The sequence below is a fragment of the Ranitomeya variabilis genome, chromosome 4 (assembly GCF_051348905.1).
Source record: "Ranitomeya variabilis isolate aRanVar5 chromosome 4, aRanVar5.hap1, whole genome shotgun sequence".
NCBI lineage: Eukaryota > Metazoa > Chordata > Amphibia > Anura > Dendrobatidae > Ranitomeya > Ranitomeya variabilis.
Window position 1 is genome coordinate 378,690,380 of NC_135235.1, and position 21,000 is coordinate 378,711,379.

The 21,000-nt window shown below is 42.0% G+C and overlaps 1 protein-coding gene across 2 annotated transcripts in view; it reads left to right on the forward strand.

Annotated features, from left to right (window-relative positions):
- ADK (adenosine kinase) overlaps positions 1–21,000 on the forward strand; it is a 511,546-nt gene that overhangs the window by 422,621 nt on the left and 67,925 nt on the right. For both annotated transcript variants that reach the window (XM_077250787.1, XM_077250788.1), the window contains exon 8: positions 19,457–19,492. In XM_077250787.1, coding sequence (XP_077106902.1) covers positions 19,457–19,492 — 36 coding nt within the window. The remainder of the gene's footprint in view (positions 1–19,456; positions 19,493–21,000) is intronic.

A 21,000-nucleotide genomic window follows, 5' to 3' on the forward strand; every position in this document is an offset into this window, starting at 1 on the left:
CGTTTGGCAGTCAGTTTTCTTTAATCAAATGACCATACCTATATGCATTACGCATTTTGGTTAAAATTAAGGTCTTGCATGATGACAACTTAATTCACTTTCAATTCATCACCAGGAAAATGGCATCACAACAACCAAACAGAAGTGATCACACTTAAAAAAAAAAAAAAAAAAAATCAAACTTTTGGTCGCTACTGTATATTGTCAATACCCCAGATTTTTAATTACCGTATATACTCGAGTATAAGCCGAGAATTTCAGCCCCTTTTTTTAGGCTGAAATTGCCCCTCTCGGCTAATATTCGAGTCATCCCCAGGGGTCGGCGGGGCAGGGGGAGCAGCAGCTGTCTAGTCATACTCACCTGCTCCTGGCTCGGTCCCTGCACTTCTCTGGTTCTCCGGGTGCCGGCAGCTTCTTCCTGTGTTGAGCGGTCACATGGTACCGCTCATTACAGTAATGAATATGGACCCGACCACTCCCATAGGGGTGGAGCCGCATATTCATTACTGTAATGAGCGGTACCATGTGACCGCTCAACACAGGAAGAAGCTGCTGGCGCCTGGAGAACCAGGGACGTGCAGGGACCGCGCCAGGAGCAGGTGAGTATGGGGGCATTGCGCGATATTCACCTGTCCGCGTTCCACCACTGGGCGCCGCTCCGTCTTTCTCTGCAGTGACGCTCAGGTCAGAGGGCGCGATAATGCGATTAGTGTGCGCGCCGCCCTCTGCCTGAACGTCGGTGCAGAGGAAGACGGAGCGACGTCAAGCTGTGGACTATAGCAAGTGCCGGGTGCCTGAGCGATGAGACGTGAGTATGTGATTTTTTTTTTAATCGCAACAATAGCATATGGGGCAAATGTGTCTGTGGAGCATCTTATGGGGCCATAATCAGCATTTCTGGAGCATTATATGGGGCAAATATCTGTATGGAGCATCTTATGGGGCCATAATCAGCATTTGTGCAGCATTCTATGGGGCAAATGTCTGTATGGAGCATCTTATAGGTCCATAATCAGCATTTGTGCAGCATTATATGGGGCAAATGTCTGTATGGAGCATCTTATGGGGCCATAATCAGCATTTGTGCAGCATTGTATGGGGCATATTGTAATATGGAGCATCTTATGGGGCCAATCATGAACTGTATGGAGCATTATATGGGGCTCCTGATTCAATATGGATATTCAAAAATACTTACCCTACTGATGTCTCAATTAATTTTACTTTTATTGGTATCTATTTTTTTTTTTTTTTTTACCGGTAGCTGCTGCATTTTCCACTCTAGGCTTATACTTGAGTCATTACGTTTTCCCAGTTTTTTGTGGCAAAATTAGGGGTCTCTGCTTATACTCTGGTCGGCTTATACTCGAGTATATACTGTAATTAGGGTTAGTTTTTGAATGTATTAAAATGCCTGAGAATTGTCTTTAACCCTGATGTTAAACCATGAAAAACATCACTGCTTTGGTACCATGGGGTCTATATGACTCCAGGCTCAAAATCGAGATATTTCTTTAAAATTAACATGCTGGCTGTTCAGAATAATCAAGTTATGAAATCAAACATAACTTTGAAGTGATTTGTCATCATCAAACACTAACTGAAATGTATACCAAAATGCTTTACTAATAACTGAAAGTATTCAAATTCAATAAAAGAAAATGCACAATAACTGCAACTGTCTGGATTTTAGTAAATACATAATGACAACGAATGATCTGGCAATAAATTTAGCCTTTGAATTCACTGCACGTCATAGTGCCATGATCTTCACAAATGAACTTCTTGCAGTCATTGCAAACAAATCTCGTCTTTTTGTGCTTCGATTGAGGACAAACATAGCACCGTTTGCGCTGTCCTGCAACACGGCTGGTGTCACTTGGAACGTCTGATGGTGCCTGCAAAATTCCACAGCTGCGGATGATTTGCTTGACATCCTTTGGCGTTTGATGCTCATCCAATCGCTGACTCGCATATGGAGTAATCAGTGCAACTGCGACTTCCTTCAGAAACTTATTGCGTTTGTCCAAATTCTTAGATGCATAATTCTGTACATTTGCAATAAAAATAACATACGCATTCACCACAGCGCTGTCAATCATTCCATAAAAGACCCTCATTGGTCACCGATTCGTTTATCTAGCAGTGCTGTACAAGCTGCACATTTGATATGTGTCACTTTCGACCCAGCTCAAATTATCTTCCAAATTACGTTCATTATCAGTATCGACATCACTAGAAGCATCAAAAGCTGCCAATATTTCATCAGGAGTCATCACAGTTCGTCTAGCCATTGTTTATTTACAATTATATTACAAAACCTGTGAATAAACAGAAAATATATATATTAAAAAAAAAATGTCAGACAATAAAGGTACTATGGGGTCAATAGAGTCCCAAACACAGAAAATTGAAAATAACTTTAAAACAAAATTGAAGAACAAATTCAAAATATCATCAGCATAAGCAGAAATATGTTACTTGAAAATACATAGAAGGTCAATGTCTGAGATAGTCCAGTTTTAGAAATATTTCATTTTATTCAGCGCTGAGGTCTATATGACCCCATGGTTCCACAGCAGGGTTAAAGTACTCACATCATCCACATGACAGGTGGCCATAATGTCCCTCACGTGTTCACAAGTTCTTACATGTAATTCACATGATGTGAGTGTAAAAGAGCAAGGTAAACTTGTGTATAAAGAATTATTTAAAACATAACCTTTAACCCCTTAATCCCATATGACGTACTATCCCGTCGAGGTGGGGTGGGCCCGTATGACCACCGACGGGATAGTATGTCATATGCGATCGGCCGTGCTCACGGGGGGAACGCGGCCGATCGTGGCCGGGTGTCAGCTGACTATCGCAGCTGACATCCGGCACTATGTGCCAGGAGCGGTCACGGACCGCCCCCGGCACATTAACCCCCGGCACACTGCAATGACACATGATCGCAGTGTTCCGGCGGTATAGGGAAGCATCGCGCAGGGAGGGGGCTCCCTGCGTGCTTCCCTGAGACCCCCGGAGCAACGCGATGTGATCGCGTTGCTCCGAGCGTCTCTTACCTCCTATCCCTGCAGGCCCCGGATCCAAAATGGCCGCGGGGCTGCATCCGGGTCCTGCAGGGACTACTTCTGGGTCCAGGGCAGGCGCTGGTAAGCCTGCAGCGCTGTAAGTCAGATCGCTGATCTGACAGAGTGCTGTGCAAACTGTCAGATCAGCAATCTGTGATGTCCCCCCCCCCCCCTGGGATAAAGTAAAAATATTTAAAAAAAAAATAAAAAATTCCACATGTGCTAAAAAAAAAAAAAAAACCCTAAATAAAGAAAAAAAAAATATTCCCATAAATACATTTCTTTATCTAAATAATAAAAAAACAATAAAAGTACACATATTTAGTATCGCCGCGTCCTTAACGACCCAACCTATAAAACTGTCCCACTAGTTAACCCCTTCAGTGAACACCGTAAGAAAAAAAAGGCAAAAAACAACGCTTTATTATCATACCGCCGAACAAAAAGTGGAATAACACGCGATCAAAAAGACGGATATAAATAAGCATGGTACCGCTGAAAACGTCATCTTGTCCCGCAAAAAACGAGCTGCCATACAGCATCATAAGCAAAAAAATAAAAAAGTTATAGTCCTCAGAATAAAGCGATGCGAAAATAATTATTTTTTCTATAAAATAGCTTTTATTGTATAAAAGCGCCAAAACATAAGAAAATGATATAAATGAGGTATCTCTGTAATCGTACTGACCCGAAGAATAAAACTGCTTTATCAATTTTACCAAACGTGGAACGGTATAAACGCCTCCCCCAAAAGAAATTCATGAATAGCTGGTTTTTGGTCATTCTGCCTCACAAAAATCGGAATAAAAAGCGGATCAAAAACGGTCACGCGTCCGAAAATGTTACCAATAAAAACGTCAACTCGTCCCGCAAAAAACAAGACCTCACATGACTCTGTGGACCAAAATATAGAAAAATTATAGGTCTCAAAATGTGGAGACGCAAGAACTTTTTTGCTATAAAAAGCGTGTCTTAGTGTGTGACAGCTGCCAATCATAAAAATCCGCTATAAAAAACGCTATAAAAGTAATTCAAACCCCCCTTCATCTCCCTCTTAGTTAGGGAAAATTAAAAAAATGTATTTATTTCCATTTTCCCATTAGAGTTAGGGCTAGGGTTAGGGCTAGGGTTAGGGTTGGGGCTAGGGTTGGAGCTAAAGTTAGGGTTAGGGTTGGGGCTAAAGTTAGGGTTAGGGTTTGGATTACATTAGCGGTTGGGATTAGAGTTAGGGGTGTGTCAGGGTTAGGGGTGTGGTTAGGGTTACCCTTGGGATTAGGGTTAGGGGTGTGTTTGGATTAGGGTTTCAGGTAGAATTGGGGAGTTTCCACTGTTCAGGCACATCAGGGGCTCTCCAAACGCGACATGGCGTCCGAACTCAATTCCAGCCAATTCTGCGTTGAAAAAGTAAAACAGTGCTCCTTCCCTTCTGAGCTCTCCCGTGCGCCCAAACAGGGGTTTACCCCAACATATGGGGTATCAGCGTACTCGGGACAAATTGGACAACAACTTTTGGGGTCCAAGTTCTCTTGTTATCCTTGGGAAAATAAAAATTTGGGGGGCTAAAAATCATTTTTGTGGGAAAAAAAAAAGATTTTTTATTTTCACGGCTCTGCGTTGTAAACTGTAGTGAAACACTTGGGGGTTCAAAGTTCTCACAACACATCTAGATAAGTTCCTTGGGAGGTCTAGTTTCCAATATGGGGTCACTTGTGGGGGGTTTCTACTGTTTAGTTACATCAGGGGCTCTGCAAATGCAACGTGACGCCTGCAGACCAATCCATCTAAGTCTGCATTCCAAATGGCGTTCCTTCCCTTCCGAGTTCTGCCATGCGCTTAAACAGTGGTTCCTCCCACATAAGGGGTATCAGCGTACTCAGGACAAATTGGACAACAACTATTGGGGTCCAATTTATCCTTTTACCCTTGTGAAAATACAAAACTGGGGGCTAAAAAAATCATTTATGTGAAGAAAAAAAAAAAAGAATTTATATTTTCACAGCTCTGCGTTATAAACTGTAGTGAAAGACTTGGTGGTTCAAAGCTCTCAAAACACATCTAGATAAGTTCTTTAGGGGGTCTACTTTCCAAAATGGTGTCACTTGTGGGGGGGTTTAATGTTTAGGCACGTTGGGGGCTTTCCAAACGCGACACGGTGTCCCATCTCAATTCCAGTCAATTTTGCATTGAAAAGTCAAACGGCGCTCCTTCCCTTCCGAGCTCTGCCATGCGCCCAAACAGTGGTTTACACCCACATATGGGGTATCAGCGTACTCAGGACAAATTGCACAACAATTTTTGGGGTCCAAATTCTTCTCTTACCCTTGGGAAAATAAAAAATTGGGAGAGAAAAGATCATTTTTGTGAAAAAATGATTTTTTATTTTTACGGCTCTGCATTATAAACTTTTGTGAAGCACTTGGTGGGTCAAAGTGCTCACCACAAATCTAGATAAGTTCCTTAGGGGGTCTACTTTCCAAAATGGTGTCACTTGTGGGGGGTTTCAATGTTTAGGCACATCAGGGGCTCTCCAAACGCAACATGGCGTCCCATCTCAATTCCAGTCAATTTTGCATTGAAAAGTCAAATGGCGCTCCTTTCCTTCCGAGCTCTGCCATGCGCCCAAACAGTGGTTTACCCCCACATATGGGGTATCAGCGTACTCAGGACAAATTGTACAACAACTTTTGGGGTCCATTTTCTCCTGTTACCCTTGGTAAAATAAAACAAATTGGAGCTGAAATAAATTTTGTGTGAAAAAAAGTTAAATGTTCATTTTTATTTAAACATTCCAAAAATTCCTGTGAAACACCTGAAGGGTTAATAAACTTCTTGAATGTGGTTTTGAGCACCTTGAGGGGTGCAGTTTTTAGAATGGTGTCACACTTGGGTATTTTCTATCATATAGACCCCTCAAAATGACTTCAAATGAGATGTGGTCCCTAAAAAAAAAATGGTGTTGTAAAAATGAGAAATTTCTGGTCAACTTTTAACCCTTATAACTCCCTAACAAAAAAAAAATGTTGTTCCAAAATTGTGCTGATGTAAAGTAGACATGTGGGAATTGTTACTTATTAAGTATTTTGCGTGACATATCTCTGTGATTTAAGGGCATAAAAATTAAAAGTTGGAAAATTGCGAAATTTTCAAAATTTTCGCCAAATTTCCGTTTTGTTCACAAATAAACGCAAGTTATATCGAAGAAATTTTACCACTATCATGAAGTACAATATGTCACGAGAAAACAATGTCAGAGTCGCTAAGATCTGTTGAAGCGTTCCAGAGTTATAACCTCATAAAGGGACAGTGGTCAGAATTGTAAAAATTGGCCCGGTCATTAACGTGCAAACCACCCTCGGGGCTTAAGGGGTTAATTTAGACTAATAAAAGAACCCTGAAGGCTCGTGATTCCACCAGCATAAATATAAATAGCAAGTATAATACCACACAATTCACATACAGAGTGCTGCAAAACATAAAGCATGGTTGGAATAACTGCAAAGATGCACCCTACCAAAACGTCGTGCACCCGACGTTGTTCCTTCCTTCCTTCACTGGAAACGGCAAAAAAGGTCCAAAATATCCACATTTATAGGGGGAGGCCTCTAATGTCCGTACAATACCCTATTACTTGGATTTATTCAGGACCATAACAGACTTGTCCCCAAGGTATATCTCCCAATGCGTTTCTCTCTGCTTGATCATCAGGGGAGAAAAGCTATTCAATAAAATGCGGGGAAAAAGTGTGCGATATCTATCACGCAACACTGTGAAGGAGCGGGCTTGCCACGTGTATCCAAGGTGCCTTTAAATAGAACGCCATATGAAATTCAGGCCGTCACATCCGGTGCGCCCCTGTGTGGAACACAACGGTGGCACGCAAGCACAACTTCTGGTCTCAGAGAAACCACGAACAACGCAATCTCTGGTTAGCCGTCACATCCGGTATATGCCCGTGTGGCCGCAAGCGTCACTTCCGGCCTGAGAAAAAGGGGGAGTATGTAAACTTGCGATGTACTATAACCTGGTATGCATATTTGAAACATAAACTGAGGAAAAGATGCCAAATTCAAACGACAGTACTTAAAGGGAACCTTAAAGGGGCCCCAAGGCGTTATTAACTGAAAGAGGCATCTTCTGCAGCACTAATGCTGCATTCTGTTAAGGTGGCTCTTTTAGTTGGGGTTCCTGCCATCCCTGAACTATGTTTTTAGAATTTGCCTTTCCTACTTGTAGTCTGTCGGGGGGCATGTATTTTCCCCCCTGACACAAACGCCTCCCAGCCATCACTCAGGGCCGCCGCCTCCACTTCCTTCATTAACGTCCCCGGCGCCTGCACTGTAAGCTTTTTTTTTTTCGGGCATGCGCTATTTGCGCTGCCCTTCGACTCCCATCACATGAGGGGAAGTTACAGCGCAGGCGCCAGGGGCGTTAATGAAGGAAGTGGAGGCGGCGTGCAGAGGCCCTGAGTGATGGCTGGGAGGCATTTGTGTCAGGGGGGGAAAAGACATGCCCCCTGACAAACTACAGGGTAGAAAAGATAAATTCTAAAACGAATAGTTCAGCATTGGCAGGGACCACAACTAAAAGAGCCACCTTGACAGAATGCACCAGTAGTGCTGCACAAGGTGGCTCTTTTAGTTAAAAACGCCTGGGGGGGTGACAGGTTCCCTTTAAGATCATTTTATCCCCTACAGGTAACAGGTTCTTCAGACCTGTATTTACGAACCCAAAAACGGAATGAAAAATATATATATATAACAGCAATCTTACAACTTCTATATCAGGAAGGAGGATATTCTAGAAGGGCATTAGTGCTGATGATTTGAGGCGAAAAAGCGGCACACTGCAGGTATTGAAGACAAAATAGTACAAGTTTTTATTTCATAAAAGCATTTCAACCCCACAAGTTGGGGATAAGCAGAGGGGCAAACAGTGCTTGTCAGTATGTGAATTGTGTGGTATTATACTTGCTATTTATATTTATGTTGGTGGAATCACGAGCCTTCAGGGTTCTTTTATTAGTCTAAATTAAAGATTATGTTTTAAATCTTTATACACAAGTTTACCTTGCTGTTTTACATATTAGATTGATTGTTAAACTCCCCATTCTTTTTCACATGATGTGAGGCCAACATAAATAAGTTTGCATGTGCATATGGCATAGTACATAACATGAATTGTATTACATGTTCTGTAATCTGTAATTTTAAATTCTCAAAGTCCATCCGCTGATCTGAATGATGTGGCACGTATCAAGTTTTACACGCCAGGCAATCGCCACATGGGTAACAATACCGTTTTTGTCTGCCTGCCTTGAAAAAATCTGGAGATTTTGCCACATTGTGGTTATTGACAAGAATATCAATAACCACATCCCCATGGTCAGTAATCGGCAGCACTTTGGATGCAGCACATGTTCGCTCCATCCACAGCGCTGCCGGCTTTTTAACATAGTGAATCCACATGTGTTCACTGAACCGTGCAGAATCACCGCGCCCAATACATTGCACTGGTGATATTTATCTCGCGGAGACTGAGCGTCTCCGCAAGATAAATAGACATAGTGGTGTTGTATGCTGTAAAGCCCCCGTCACACTAAGCGAGGTCGCTAGCGAGATCGCTGCTGAGTCACAAGTTTTGTGACGCAACAGCGACCTCAGTAGCGATCTCGCTATGTTTGACATGTAGCAGCGACCAGGCCCCTGCTGTGAGATCGCTGGTCGTGTCGGAATGGCCTGGACCTTTTTTTTGATCGTTGAGGTCCCGCTGGGTAGCACACATCGCTGTGTTTGACACCTTACCAACGACCTCGTCACACAGGACGTCCCTCTGAATCGTCATAATAGCTGCCATGTGACATCGTTGTACAGGTCGCTACAGGTCGCCGCATCGCTGCTGCGTCGTTGGGAAGATCTCACTGTTTGACATCTCACCAGCGACCACATAGCGACGCAGCAACGATCCCTGACAGGTCGTATCGTTGTCGGGATCGCTTTAGCGTCGCTAAGTGTGACGGGGCCTTAACATCTGGACGCTGGGGAGCTACGTCATCTGCTGGTGTAGGTCCACTGTGTTTTATCAAGACCAAAGTTAGCACAGCCATCTACCAGGAAATTTTAGAGCACTTCACTCTTCCCTCAGCCGACAAGCTTTTTGGAGATGGATATTTAATTCTTCAACAGGACTTGGCAACTGTCCACACTGCCAAAAGTACCAATACCTGGTTTAACCCCTTAATGACCGCCAATATGTCTTTTTTTCTGACCTGAGCTATAAGAGAATAACATCCCCATACAGGTGACAATCCAGCAGCTGTCGGCTGTACACTATAGCTGACAACTTGCTGCATTAGCCACGATCAGTGTTGGCACCGTCCATATCTGTTTAACCCCTTAGATGCTGCTGTCAATAATGACTATCATATAAATGGTTAACAGCAACATTAACAGAAATAAACACTTGAAATAGATCACTGTTTGTAATGACTCTATATAATACAAGTTTCACTTTTTGTATTGAAGAACTAAAATAAATTAACTTTTTAATATTTAAATTTTGTGAGAAGCACCTGTATATATGGCTAGCCCTGATACGTCACAGCCCTCTGAGTATGCCCATGCAAAACACGATTTGGGATTGCTGGTATGGTATCCCACAGGGGAAGATATGGGTAATAGTATGTGACTTGGTGTTCTGTGCAGTATTGTCTTTAGATGATGTGGAGACACAGGTGGCATCAGGTGCTCTAGTCTGCTAGCTAAAACCGCGTGGACCAGGGCTCATCCCACTAAACACTAGCTCTCTTTTTAGCGTGGGCGTAATACTACTCAGACAACACAGTGTGATGGTAAAACAGGATGGCATAACTAACTAAAGAGCATCCAGGGTCGACTACCCCCACCTGTGGCACGCACAGAGAGGCGGTAATGACAAGCTTAGGAAGCGGACAGTCCATTGAGTTACAAGGCCAGGTGACTGGAGGGTCACAACCTGGCTTCTGGGAATATCTCCATGGAGTTAGGTGACCGATGGGTCCCAATTCTCTCTTTCCCAAACGTATCCATGAACCTCAGGTGACCGGTGGATACAAATTCTGACTACCCCAAAGGTATTCATGGGTTCAGTGATTGTCAATGGAGCAGAGCTGTATTCTTTCAGCTGGGGCCGTGGTCCCCTAAGCTGGCATCCTGTAGAATGTCAAATCTTTGTCCCTCATGATGAAACAATGATGTCTTGGCTGCTGTCATAAAATCATAGAATGGTAGAGTTGGAAGGGACCTCCTGGGTCATCTGGTGCAACACCCTGCTCAAAGCAGTAGTCACTAAATCATCCCAGACAGATGTCTGTCCAGCCTCTGTTTGAAGACTTGCATGGAAGGAGAACTCACCACATCTCATGGCAGCCTGTTCCACTCATTGATCACCCTCACAGTCAAAAAGTTTTTTCTAATATTAAATCTGTCCCATTTAGTTCCATCCCATTGCTTCTAGTCTTTCCTTGTGCAAATGAGAATAAAGATGGTTCTCTGAATCTTTAAATGTCTTAGATATACTTTAAAGAGGCATATCCCCTTTATATAGCTCACAATTGTTGTCCTTCAAGCCAGCATCCAGTGGTCAAGAGGAAGATGTGATTAGTTTAAATCGCATTTTTAATATTTATAATTTGTCAATGTTTGCAAGTCAATTAACTGCATGACCTTGTATATTGTGTAATATAAATAATAGATCAGCAAACATCATTGTATAGTGACCTTGCGTCCTCGTATTGCAAAGAAACTGTACAATAAACTGTAGGAGCTGATATACGAGGTAAATAACAATTCATCAATTAACAAATCTAAATCTTTAACCTACAAGATGAGTTAACATTTCAGATTCTTGATTAACCGAAGAAAGAAACCTACAAATTCAAAAGTCTACATATAAATAAGTTTATGCCTCCTGGCTTACTGAAAATAGACATCTGGATAGTTTACATAAAATGCTTGTTGTCACAATATATGCATTCCTTTACTATGCAATGCTACAACGCAGGTCACATTGACAAATAATCATGGCTGTTACATTGATTAGTCATCTATTTGCTGTTTAGTTTTGAAATAAGTATATCTGCATTTTGCATCTACTAGTACAGGCCAGTATTATTGAAGCACTAGCACTTTATTACATTTATTGTATTTTTAGGTGATATACCGTATTTTTCGAACTACAAGACGCACTTTTTCCCCCAAAAAAAGGGGGGAAAATGGGGGGTGCGTCTAATAGTCGCAGTGCAGGCTTACCGTGGCGGCAGAGGTGCGGCGATGAGGAGGCGCAGTGATGAGGAGGCGCAGTGAGCGGGGTCCCTTTCCCCGGTGAGGTGATTCAGCAGCATGGCCGCCACCACCGATAACAATAGGATTCACCCGGCTCTGCTGCATTACCGGGCTGCTGCATCACCTCACCGGGGAAAGGGACCCCTCTCACGCCATACCTCTCACTGCACTTCCTCATCCCAGCACCTCTGCCGGTAACCACTGCTGCAACCCTCCCATGGACACCAGGCCGTGGCGTCGCCCACCTAAGCAGGAAGGGACCCTGCTCAGGTGCACGCTGTACCGCATCACCCCACCTCTGCCGACATCATGCCTCCTGTGACCCTGCTCTGCCACCGCCAGCCCTCAGGTAAGATACTGTAAATTCGGACAATAAGACGGACCCCATCTTATAAAAAATCTTTTTTTCTGCAATTTTCACCCCAAATTTGGGGTGCGCCTTATGGTCCGGTGCGTCTTATAGTCCGAAAAATACGGTACTCACCCTGCCCCTACACTAACGTGTGGACTTCATACCTGAGTCTATCCACTATTTATCTTGTTCTTATACATGTATTATATGTTTGCCTGTTCTTGTTACGATTTAATAAAAATTGATACTTTTATTGGTGAACTATTTACTCCTTGTTTGTAGGAGTATAGAAATGCCAAATATGTGGATGCTAAATGTGGTTTAGGCATACTGTGGAGCTCAAAAGGGAGCATTTGGATTTGGGAGCCTAGAATTTGCTGCATTTCTTTTAGGAGGTGAGGAGTCTTTTCTCTTTTCCACAGCCTGTATACTATTAGTAATGTAGAAGCGCCCTATATCTCTGTTGATGACAGACCTCACTGGGGACTTGATTTTTTTGTGGATTGAGTAGATTATCCAGCTCTCTACGCTGAGCCACTTACATCAGGGTTTCCATCTCAATTTCCTAGTGACGTAATTCAGATCAAACCTCAAGGAGGGATCCATTCACTAAATGAGGCAGCAGAGTTACACTGGACTCCGTCTGGCCTTCTTTTCATAAGTGCACAAAACTGTGGCCAGTGGCACTTTTATGCATTCCTAAAAAAAACAGACACCGCCAGATCACAGGTCAGATGTCGTCCACAGTGCCTCCATTTGCCTCACTATAGGGAATCTTCCGCCGGGGGTTCTGACTGAATCACATATTTCCGAGATTTATACAGAAAGGGGTTCCACGGAAACCTCGGTGTAAGTGCTCAGCACAGAACGCAGGTTAAAAGTGCGTTGAGCATTACTGCGATCTTTGGGAGGCAGAATGAACAAATCGACAGTAGGTGAAGAATTGGTTTTATTTATTTTTTATGCTGTTTCTTGTACGGTATAAGTGATTAGATGACTTTTATTCTTCTGATTGGTACTATTGTAATGATACCAGATTTATACTGTTTTTTTCTGTTTGGCTGCTGTCACACTAGTGAAGCTTTAATTTTTTGCAAAAACTATTTTTTTTGCATCGCCGTATTTTAAAAGCTGTAATTTTTCAATGTTTTTGCCGACAATCATGTGAGGGCTTGATTTTTGCTGAACAAGTTGACTTTTTTATTGGTACTGTTTTCAGGCACATGACTTTTTTTTTTATCACTTTTTATTGCGATTTTTGGGAAAGAGAATAAACAAAAAACAACAATTCAGGAATTGTTTTTTTTATGATTACAGCAATACCACATTTATATATTTTATGTTTTAGCCCTTTTAATATATATTTTTGCATCACTGTTTTCTGAGAGCTTTAACTTTTATTTTTTCAACTGATGGAGCTGTATGGCGGCTTGTTTTTTTTGTGGGACAAGATGATGTTTTCCGAAATACCTTTATTATTTACATTTGTCTTTTTGATCGTGCTTTATTCCACTTTTTGTTCTGCGGTGTGATGAAAGCATAGTTTTTTGCCTTGTTTTTTATTTTTTTACGATGTTCGCCGAATGGGTTAACCCCTTTCTGACATTAGACGTACTATCCCGTCGAGGTGGGGTGGGCCCGTATGACCACCGACGGGATAGTACGTCATATGCAATCAGGGGGAGCGCGGCCGACCGCGGCCGGGTGTCAGCTGACTATCGCAGCTGACATCCGGCACTACATGCCAGGAGCAGTCACGGACCGCCCCCGGCACATTAACCCCCGGCACACTGCGATCAAACATGATCGCAGTGTTCCGGCCGTATAGGGAAGCAACACGCAGGGAGGGGGTTCCCTGCGTGCTTCCCTGAGACCCCCGGAGCAACGCGATGTGATCACGTTGCTCCGAGGGTCTCTTACCTCCTCCTCCCTGCAGCAAGGCCGGATCCAAAATGGCCACGGGGCTGCATCCGGGTCCTGCAGGGAGGTGGCTTCACAGCGCCTGCTCAGAGCAGGCCCCGGGAAGCCTCCAGGAGTGCATGTCAGATATCTGATCTGACACAGTGCACAGCAAAGTGCCAGATCAGCAATCTTACACTATAACATGATGCCCCTCCCCCTGGGGCAATGTTATAGTGTAAAAAAAAAATATTCACATATGTAAAAAAAAAAAAAAAATTCCCCCCCCCCCCAAAAAAAAAATATATATATATATATATATATTGTTCCTATAAATAAATTTCTTTATCTGAATAAAAAAAAACAACAAAAGTGCACATACTTACACAATTATTATGCAAATTACATTTTTATTGGATTTTCCTAAATGGTTGGTGCAAATGACAGTCAGTCTAATAAAAGTAATCACCCATTAGAGTATACATAGAATTTTATTGAAGAAACCTCCCAATGATAACAGTATAATCTCCAAAATGAATAAAAACTCAAAATGCACTGTTCAAAATTATTAGGCACAGTAGAATTTCTAAACATTTGATATGTTTTAAAGAACTGAAAATGCTGATTTGTGGAATTTGCAGCATTAGGAGGTCACATTCACTGAACAAAAAAGCTATTTAACACCAAAACATCCTAACAGGCCAAGTTACATGTTACCATAGGACTCGTTCTTTGATATCACCTTCACAATTCTTGCATCCATTAAACTTGTGAGTTTTTGGAGAGTTTCTGCTTGTATTTCTTTGCATGAAGTTGGAATAGTCTCCCAGAGCTGCTGTTTTGATATGAACTGCCTCCCACCCTCATAGATCTTTTGCTTGATGATACTCCAAAGGTTCTCTATAGGGTTGAGGTCAGGGGAAGATGGTGGCCACACCAGGAGTTTATCTCCTTTTATACCCATAGCAGCCAATGACTCAGAGTCAGAGGTATTCTTTGCAGCATGAGATGGTTCATTGTCATGCATGAAGATGATTTTGCCCCTGAAGGCAAAGGAAAGTTGTCAGTCAGAAACTCTATATACTTTGCAGAGGTCATTTTCACACCTTCAGGAACATTAAAGGGCCCTACCAGCTGTTTCTCCATGATTCCAGCCCAAAACATGACTCCTCCACCTCCTTGCTGACGTTGCAGCCTTTGTTGGGACATGGTGGCCATCCACCAACCATCCACTACTCCATCCATCTGGACCATCCAGGGTTGCTCAACACTTATCAGTAAACAAGACTGTTTGGAAATTAGTCTTCATGTATGTGTAGGCCCAATACAACCATTTCTGCTTGTGAACACTGTTTAAGGGTGGCCGAATAGTAGGTTTATGCACCACAGCAAGCCTTTGAAGGAGCCTATACCTTGAGGTTCGAGGGACTCCAGAGGCACCAGCAGCTTCAAATATCTGTTTGCTGCTTTGTAATGGCTTTTTAGCAGCTGCTCTCTTAATCCGATGAACTTGCCTGGCAGAAATCTTCCTCATTATGCCTTTATCAGCACAAACACATTTGTGCTCAGATACAGCTACAAATCTCTTAACACTACGATGATCACGCTTACGTTTTCGGGAAATTTCTAATGTTTTCATCCCTTCACCAAGGCATTGCACTATTTGATGCTTTTCAGCAGCAGAGAGATCCTTTTTCTTTCCCATGTTACTGGAAAACTGTGACCTGCTTAATAATGTGGAACATCATTTTTAAGTAGTTTTACTTTAATTAGAATCACCTGGAAAACCAATTATCACATGTGTTTAAGATTGATTTCAGTGATCCATTGAGCCCTGAGACACAATACCATCCACGAGTTTATTTGAAAAACAAAACAATTAAATCTTTGACACTTAAATCCAAGTTGCATAATAATTTGGAACACAGTGTAGTATCGCCGCGTCCGTAACGACCCAACCTATAAAACAGTCCCACTAGTTAACCCCTTCGGTGAACACAGTAAAAAAAAAAAAAACGAGGCAAAAAGACGCTTTATTATCATACCGCCAAACAAAAAGTGGAATAACACGCGATCAAAAAGACGGATATAAATAACCATGGTACCACTGAAAGCGTCATCTTGTCCCGCAAAAAACGAGCCGCCATACAGCGTAATCAAAGGAAAAATAAAAAAGTTATAGTCCTCAGAATAAAGCGATGCAAAAATAATTATTTTTTTCTATAAAATAGTTTTTATCGTATAAAAGTGCCAAAACATAAAAAAAGATATAAATGAGGTGTCGCTGTAATCGTACTGACCCGACGAATAAAACTGCTTTATCAATTTTACCAAACGCGGAACCGTATAAACGCGTCCCCCAAAAAGAAATACATGAATAGCTGGTTTTTGATCATTCTGCCACACAAAAATCAGAATAAAAAGCGATCAAAAAAGTCACGTGCCCAAAAATGTTACCAATAAAAACGTCAACTCGTCACGCAAAAAACAAGACCTCACATGACTCTGTGGACCAAAATATGGAAAAATTATAGCTCTCAAAATGTGGTAACGCAAAAAAATATTTTTTGCAATTCTAAGCGTCTTTTAGTGTGTGACGGCTGGCAATCATAGAAATTCGCTAAAAAAAACAGCTATAAAAGTAAATCAAACACCCCTTCATCACCCCCTTAGTTAGGGAAAAATTACAAAAATTTAAAAAATGTAATTATTTCCATTTTCCCGTTAGGGCTAGTGTTAAGGCTACAGTTAGGGTTGGGGCTAAAGTTAGGGTTAGGGTGTGGATTACATTTACGGTTGGGAGTAGGGTTAGGGGTGTGTCAGGGTTATGGGTGTGGTTAGGGTTACAGTTGGGATTAGGGTTAGGGATGTGTTTGGATTAGGGTTTCAGTTATAATTGGGGGTTTCTACTGTTTAGGCACATCAGGGGCTCTCTAAACGCGACATGGTGTCCGATCTCAATTCCAGCCAATTCTGCGTTGAAAAAGTAAAACAGTTCTCCTTCCCTTCCGAGCTCTCCCGTGCGCCCAAACAGGGGTTTTCCCCAACATATGGGGTATCAGCGTACTCAGGACAAATTGGACAACAACTTTTGGGGTCCAATTTCTCCTGTTACCCTTGGGAAAATACGAAACTGGGGGCTAAAAAATAATTTTTGTGGAAAAAAAAAAAGATTTGTTATTTTCACGGCTCTGCGTCATAAACTGTAGTGAAAGACTTGGGGGTTCAAAGCTCTCACATCACATCTAGATGAGTTCCTTAGGGGGTCTACTTTCCAAAATGGTGTCACTTGTGGGGGGTTTCAATGTTTAGGCACATTAGTGGCTCTCCAAACACAACATGGCGTCCCATCTCAATTCCTGTCAATTTTGCATTGAAAAGTCAAACGGCGCTCCTTCCCTTCTGAGCTCTCCCATGCGCCCAAACAGTGGTTTACCCCCACATATGGGGTATCAGCGTACTCAGGACAAATCGTACAACAACGTTTGGGGTCCAATTTCTTCTCTTACCCTTGGTAAAATAAAAAATCGGGGGCGAAAAGATAATTTTTGTAAAAAAATGATTTTTTTATTTTTACGTCTCTGCATTATAAACTTCTGTGAATCACTTAATAGGTCAAAGTGCTCACCACACATCTAGATAAGTTCCTTAGGGGGTCTACTTTCCAAAATGGTGTCACTTGTGGGGGGTTTCAATGTTTAGGCACATCAGGGGCTCTCCAAATGCAACATGGCGTCCCATCTCAATTCCAGTCAATTTTGCATTGAAAAGTCAAATGGCGCTCCTTCGCTTCCGAGCTCTGCCATGCGCCCAAACAGTGGTTTACCCCCACATATGGGGTATCAGCGTACTCAGGAAAAATTGTACAACAACTTTTGGGGTCCATTTTCACTTGTTACCCTTAGTAAAATAAAACAAATTAAAGCTGAAGTAAATTTTTTTGTGAAAAAAAGTTAAATGTTAATTTTTATTTAAACATTCCAAAAATTCCTGTGAAACACCTGAAGGGTTAATAAACTTCTTGAATGTGGTTTTGAGCACCTTGAGGGGTGCAGTTTTTAGAATGGTGTCACACTTGGTTATTTTCTATCATATAGACCCCTTAAAATGACTTCAAATGAGATGTGGTCCCTAAAAAAAAAATGGTGTTGTAAAAATGAGAAATTGCTGGTCAACTTTTAACCCTTAACTCCCTAACAAAAAAAAAATTTGGTTCCAAACCTGTGCTGATGTAAAGTAGACATGTGGGAAATGTTACTTATTAAGTATTTTGTGTGACATACCTCTGTGATTTAATTGCATAAAAATTCAAAGTTGGAAAATTGGGAAATTTTTGCCAAATTTCCGTTTTTTTTCCACAAATAAACGCAGGTAATATCAAAGAAATTTTACCACTATCATGAAGTGCAATATGTCTCGAGAAAACAATGTCAGAATCGCCAGGATCCATTGAAGTTATAACCTTATAAAGGGACAGTGGTCAGAATTGTAGAAATTGTCCCGGTCATTAAGGTGCAAACCACCCTTGGGGGTAAAGGCGTTAAACAGTGTAGTGTTTGTGTGTGTATATATTCTAGAATTTTTTTTGTCATTGTGTGATTTAATTTTTATACTTTTGCAAGTTTTTTTCCTTTTTTTTTCTTTCACTTTTTTCAGTCTGATCACTGATTAAAGCATTGCAAAGGTTTTATAAACTGTCAGTTTTGCACTGACGCAAGCTTGTGCATGATGTAACAAGATTGCTAGCCTGGTGACCCGGATGTCATCATTATGACCCTCTGGTCGCCATGGCAATGATCTGGCCCTCGTGATGATGTTGTGGGGCGCCCATCGAAGGGAAGAGGGAACCTCCTCCCTCTTCCTGCCTTCTAAAAGCTGTTATCGATATCAATCGCAGCATTTAGGGGACCACCGCTCCAGGCAGTGAGCGTTGGATGTCAGGTTCACTGAACATCCGGTGGCGATCGTGCACGCAAACTTCCTGTGTGTGCTCATGACATTCATATGTCTAGGGTCAGGAAGTCCTTCCTAACAAGCACGTATGGGTGCGTCTAAGGTCTGTAAGGGGATAAGCAGTGTTTTACCTCAAAGACAGAATCCGCTATGATCCCGTGCTGTCCTGTCTGTGTATTCTCTTTTCCTTCCTCCCCTGCCCAGGACCTGTGGTATGATCAGACCATAATATAAGATAAGATTATCTCTTTATTTTAACACATCCAATTGTAGAATTATTCAATGATCTATTGATAACATTTTTCATTTAAAATTAACTTTGTTCTTTGGAAAACCCCTTTAAATCAAGAATTGTTATATTCCTACCTGAGAACTGGAGGAGATGGATCAGCTGCTGCTGCTGCTGTGAGTTCAGAAGTTCAGCACTCAGCAAGCCCACCAGAGTATTTATCTCCCTACAGAAATTCCTAATTATCATCCTGCAATGATTGGAATCGCTCCGGAGCACCTATCTGGAGAATATAGGTTTTCCTTGGGAACATAATGTATCAATTGAAATGTCTTTCTTAATATGTGAGAGTAAAGCTGTCCCCCACATCTATCGTTATCTTTCTTTTATAAAAATTCACATCTATGTGGTGAATAAAGCGGATATATATTGGTGTCCAAACGTACATGATTTGCTGTAGAAAAAGCAAAAACATTTTTTTACTACTTAAAACTGGCAAGTGTCCTAAATAATGGAGTGTCTCGGGGTTCAAAAGAAAAGAGAAAAAATAGTTTTTAACCTTTTATGAGCATATTGCACTTGTCATTAGTTATCATAACTAAGTTAATAATATTGTTTATAATTTTAGGAAGCTGCTGCTTTTGCCAAAGAGCAAGGATTTGAGGTAAGTGCGACGAGTCCTATTAAATAAATACCAAAACTGCAACCAATTAGGGACATTTTCTGATGCATGATTGGGCTGGCTGTAGCTCCCATGGATAACCTTTAAAATGTGTGACATGTAATTTCTTTATTCCTTTTACTATTGTCCTTTAGCCATCCGAACCAATTAGTGCACCAATGTTATGGGATCTATCAGTCCCAAATGTCAATAGTAGGAGCTGAATGTCAAGGCTAAGCTGTATTCATGGGAAGGAAGAGTCCATTCTGTACAGTTGTATATTGTATGTTCAGCTGTGGTATAATCCCCCAAATTCTTAAATCAACACGTAAAGGATTAAAATATAACTTTTACTGGATAGAATTAAAATGCTATACAAAAAAAAAGGTGAAGATCACAAACAGACAAACAAACAAGTGGGTGGCGCTCTAGATCCATTGCTTTTCTAGCACCTCCAGGTTACAGCGTACCATCCACTAAAGTACCACTCACACTCTAGGTATATATAAATACAAAGTCAAGACAAAAACCTAGCAAGTATGGTGTACTTATAAACATGGGTATGTCACCCCAAACCGTCTCAAACCTCTGTAGGGTTAATAACCCCCAGAGTAACTTGAAGAGCCCCTGTTATGGGCACTCAGGATTGGGTTTAATCAATGAATACTTTTCTGCAACATCTATCGGCATGTAGCCCACCAGAATTTTATATTGCTTAGCATAATTACGTATCCATCGATATGACTGGAACAAAATAAAGAACGGTCTCACCCGCCCGGAACTGTATCACTTAATCTCATTCAGCTCCGCTCATGGCAGTGGACTTCTTCCACTCCTCACCCGACGCGTTTCGATATTCCTCATCAGGGGATAGCGTTGGGGTCATTTCATAACTGCCGTCCAGCCGACGCTGCCATACATGTGCGCAGTAAGTAAGCTGGACGGCAGTTATGAGATGACCCCAACGCGTTGGGAGAGGAGGGGTCAAAATCAAAGTGGAAAATTAAGTTACAGGCTGATCCAACTTCACTGGAAGTGCCTCAAGACAAGGAAATGATGCTCAGTAGTGTGTGTGGCCTCCACGTGCCTGTATGACCTCCCTACAACACCTGGGCATGCTTCTGATGAGGCGGCCAATGGTCTCCTGAGGGATCTCCTCCCAGACCTGGACTAAAGCATCCGTCAACTCCTGGACCAGAAGTCTCAAACTGTATTCCTCAAGGGCCCCAAACAGGTCATGTTTTCAAGATTTCCTTGTATTGCACAGGTGATAATTTAATCACCTGCACAAACTTATTCCAGCACCTTGTGCAATGCGAAGAAAATCTTGAAAACATGCATGGTCTGAGGCCCTTGAGGAATGCAGTTTGAGACCCCTGTCCTGGACAGTCTATGGTGCAACGTGACGTTGGTGGATGGTGCAACACATGATGTCCCAGATGTGTTCAATCGGATTCAGGTCTGGGGAACAGGCGAGCCAGTCCATAGCTTCAATGCCTTCATCTTGCAGG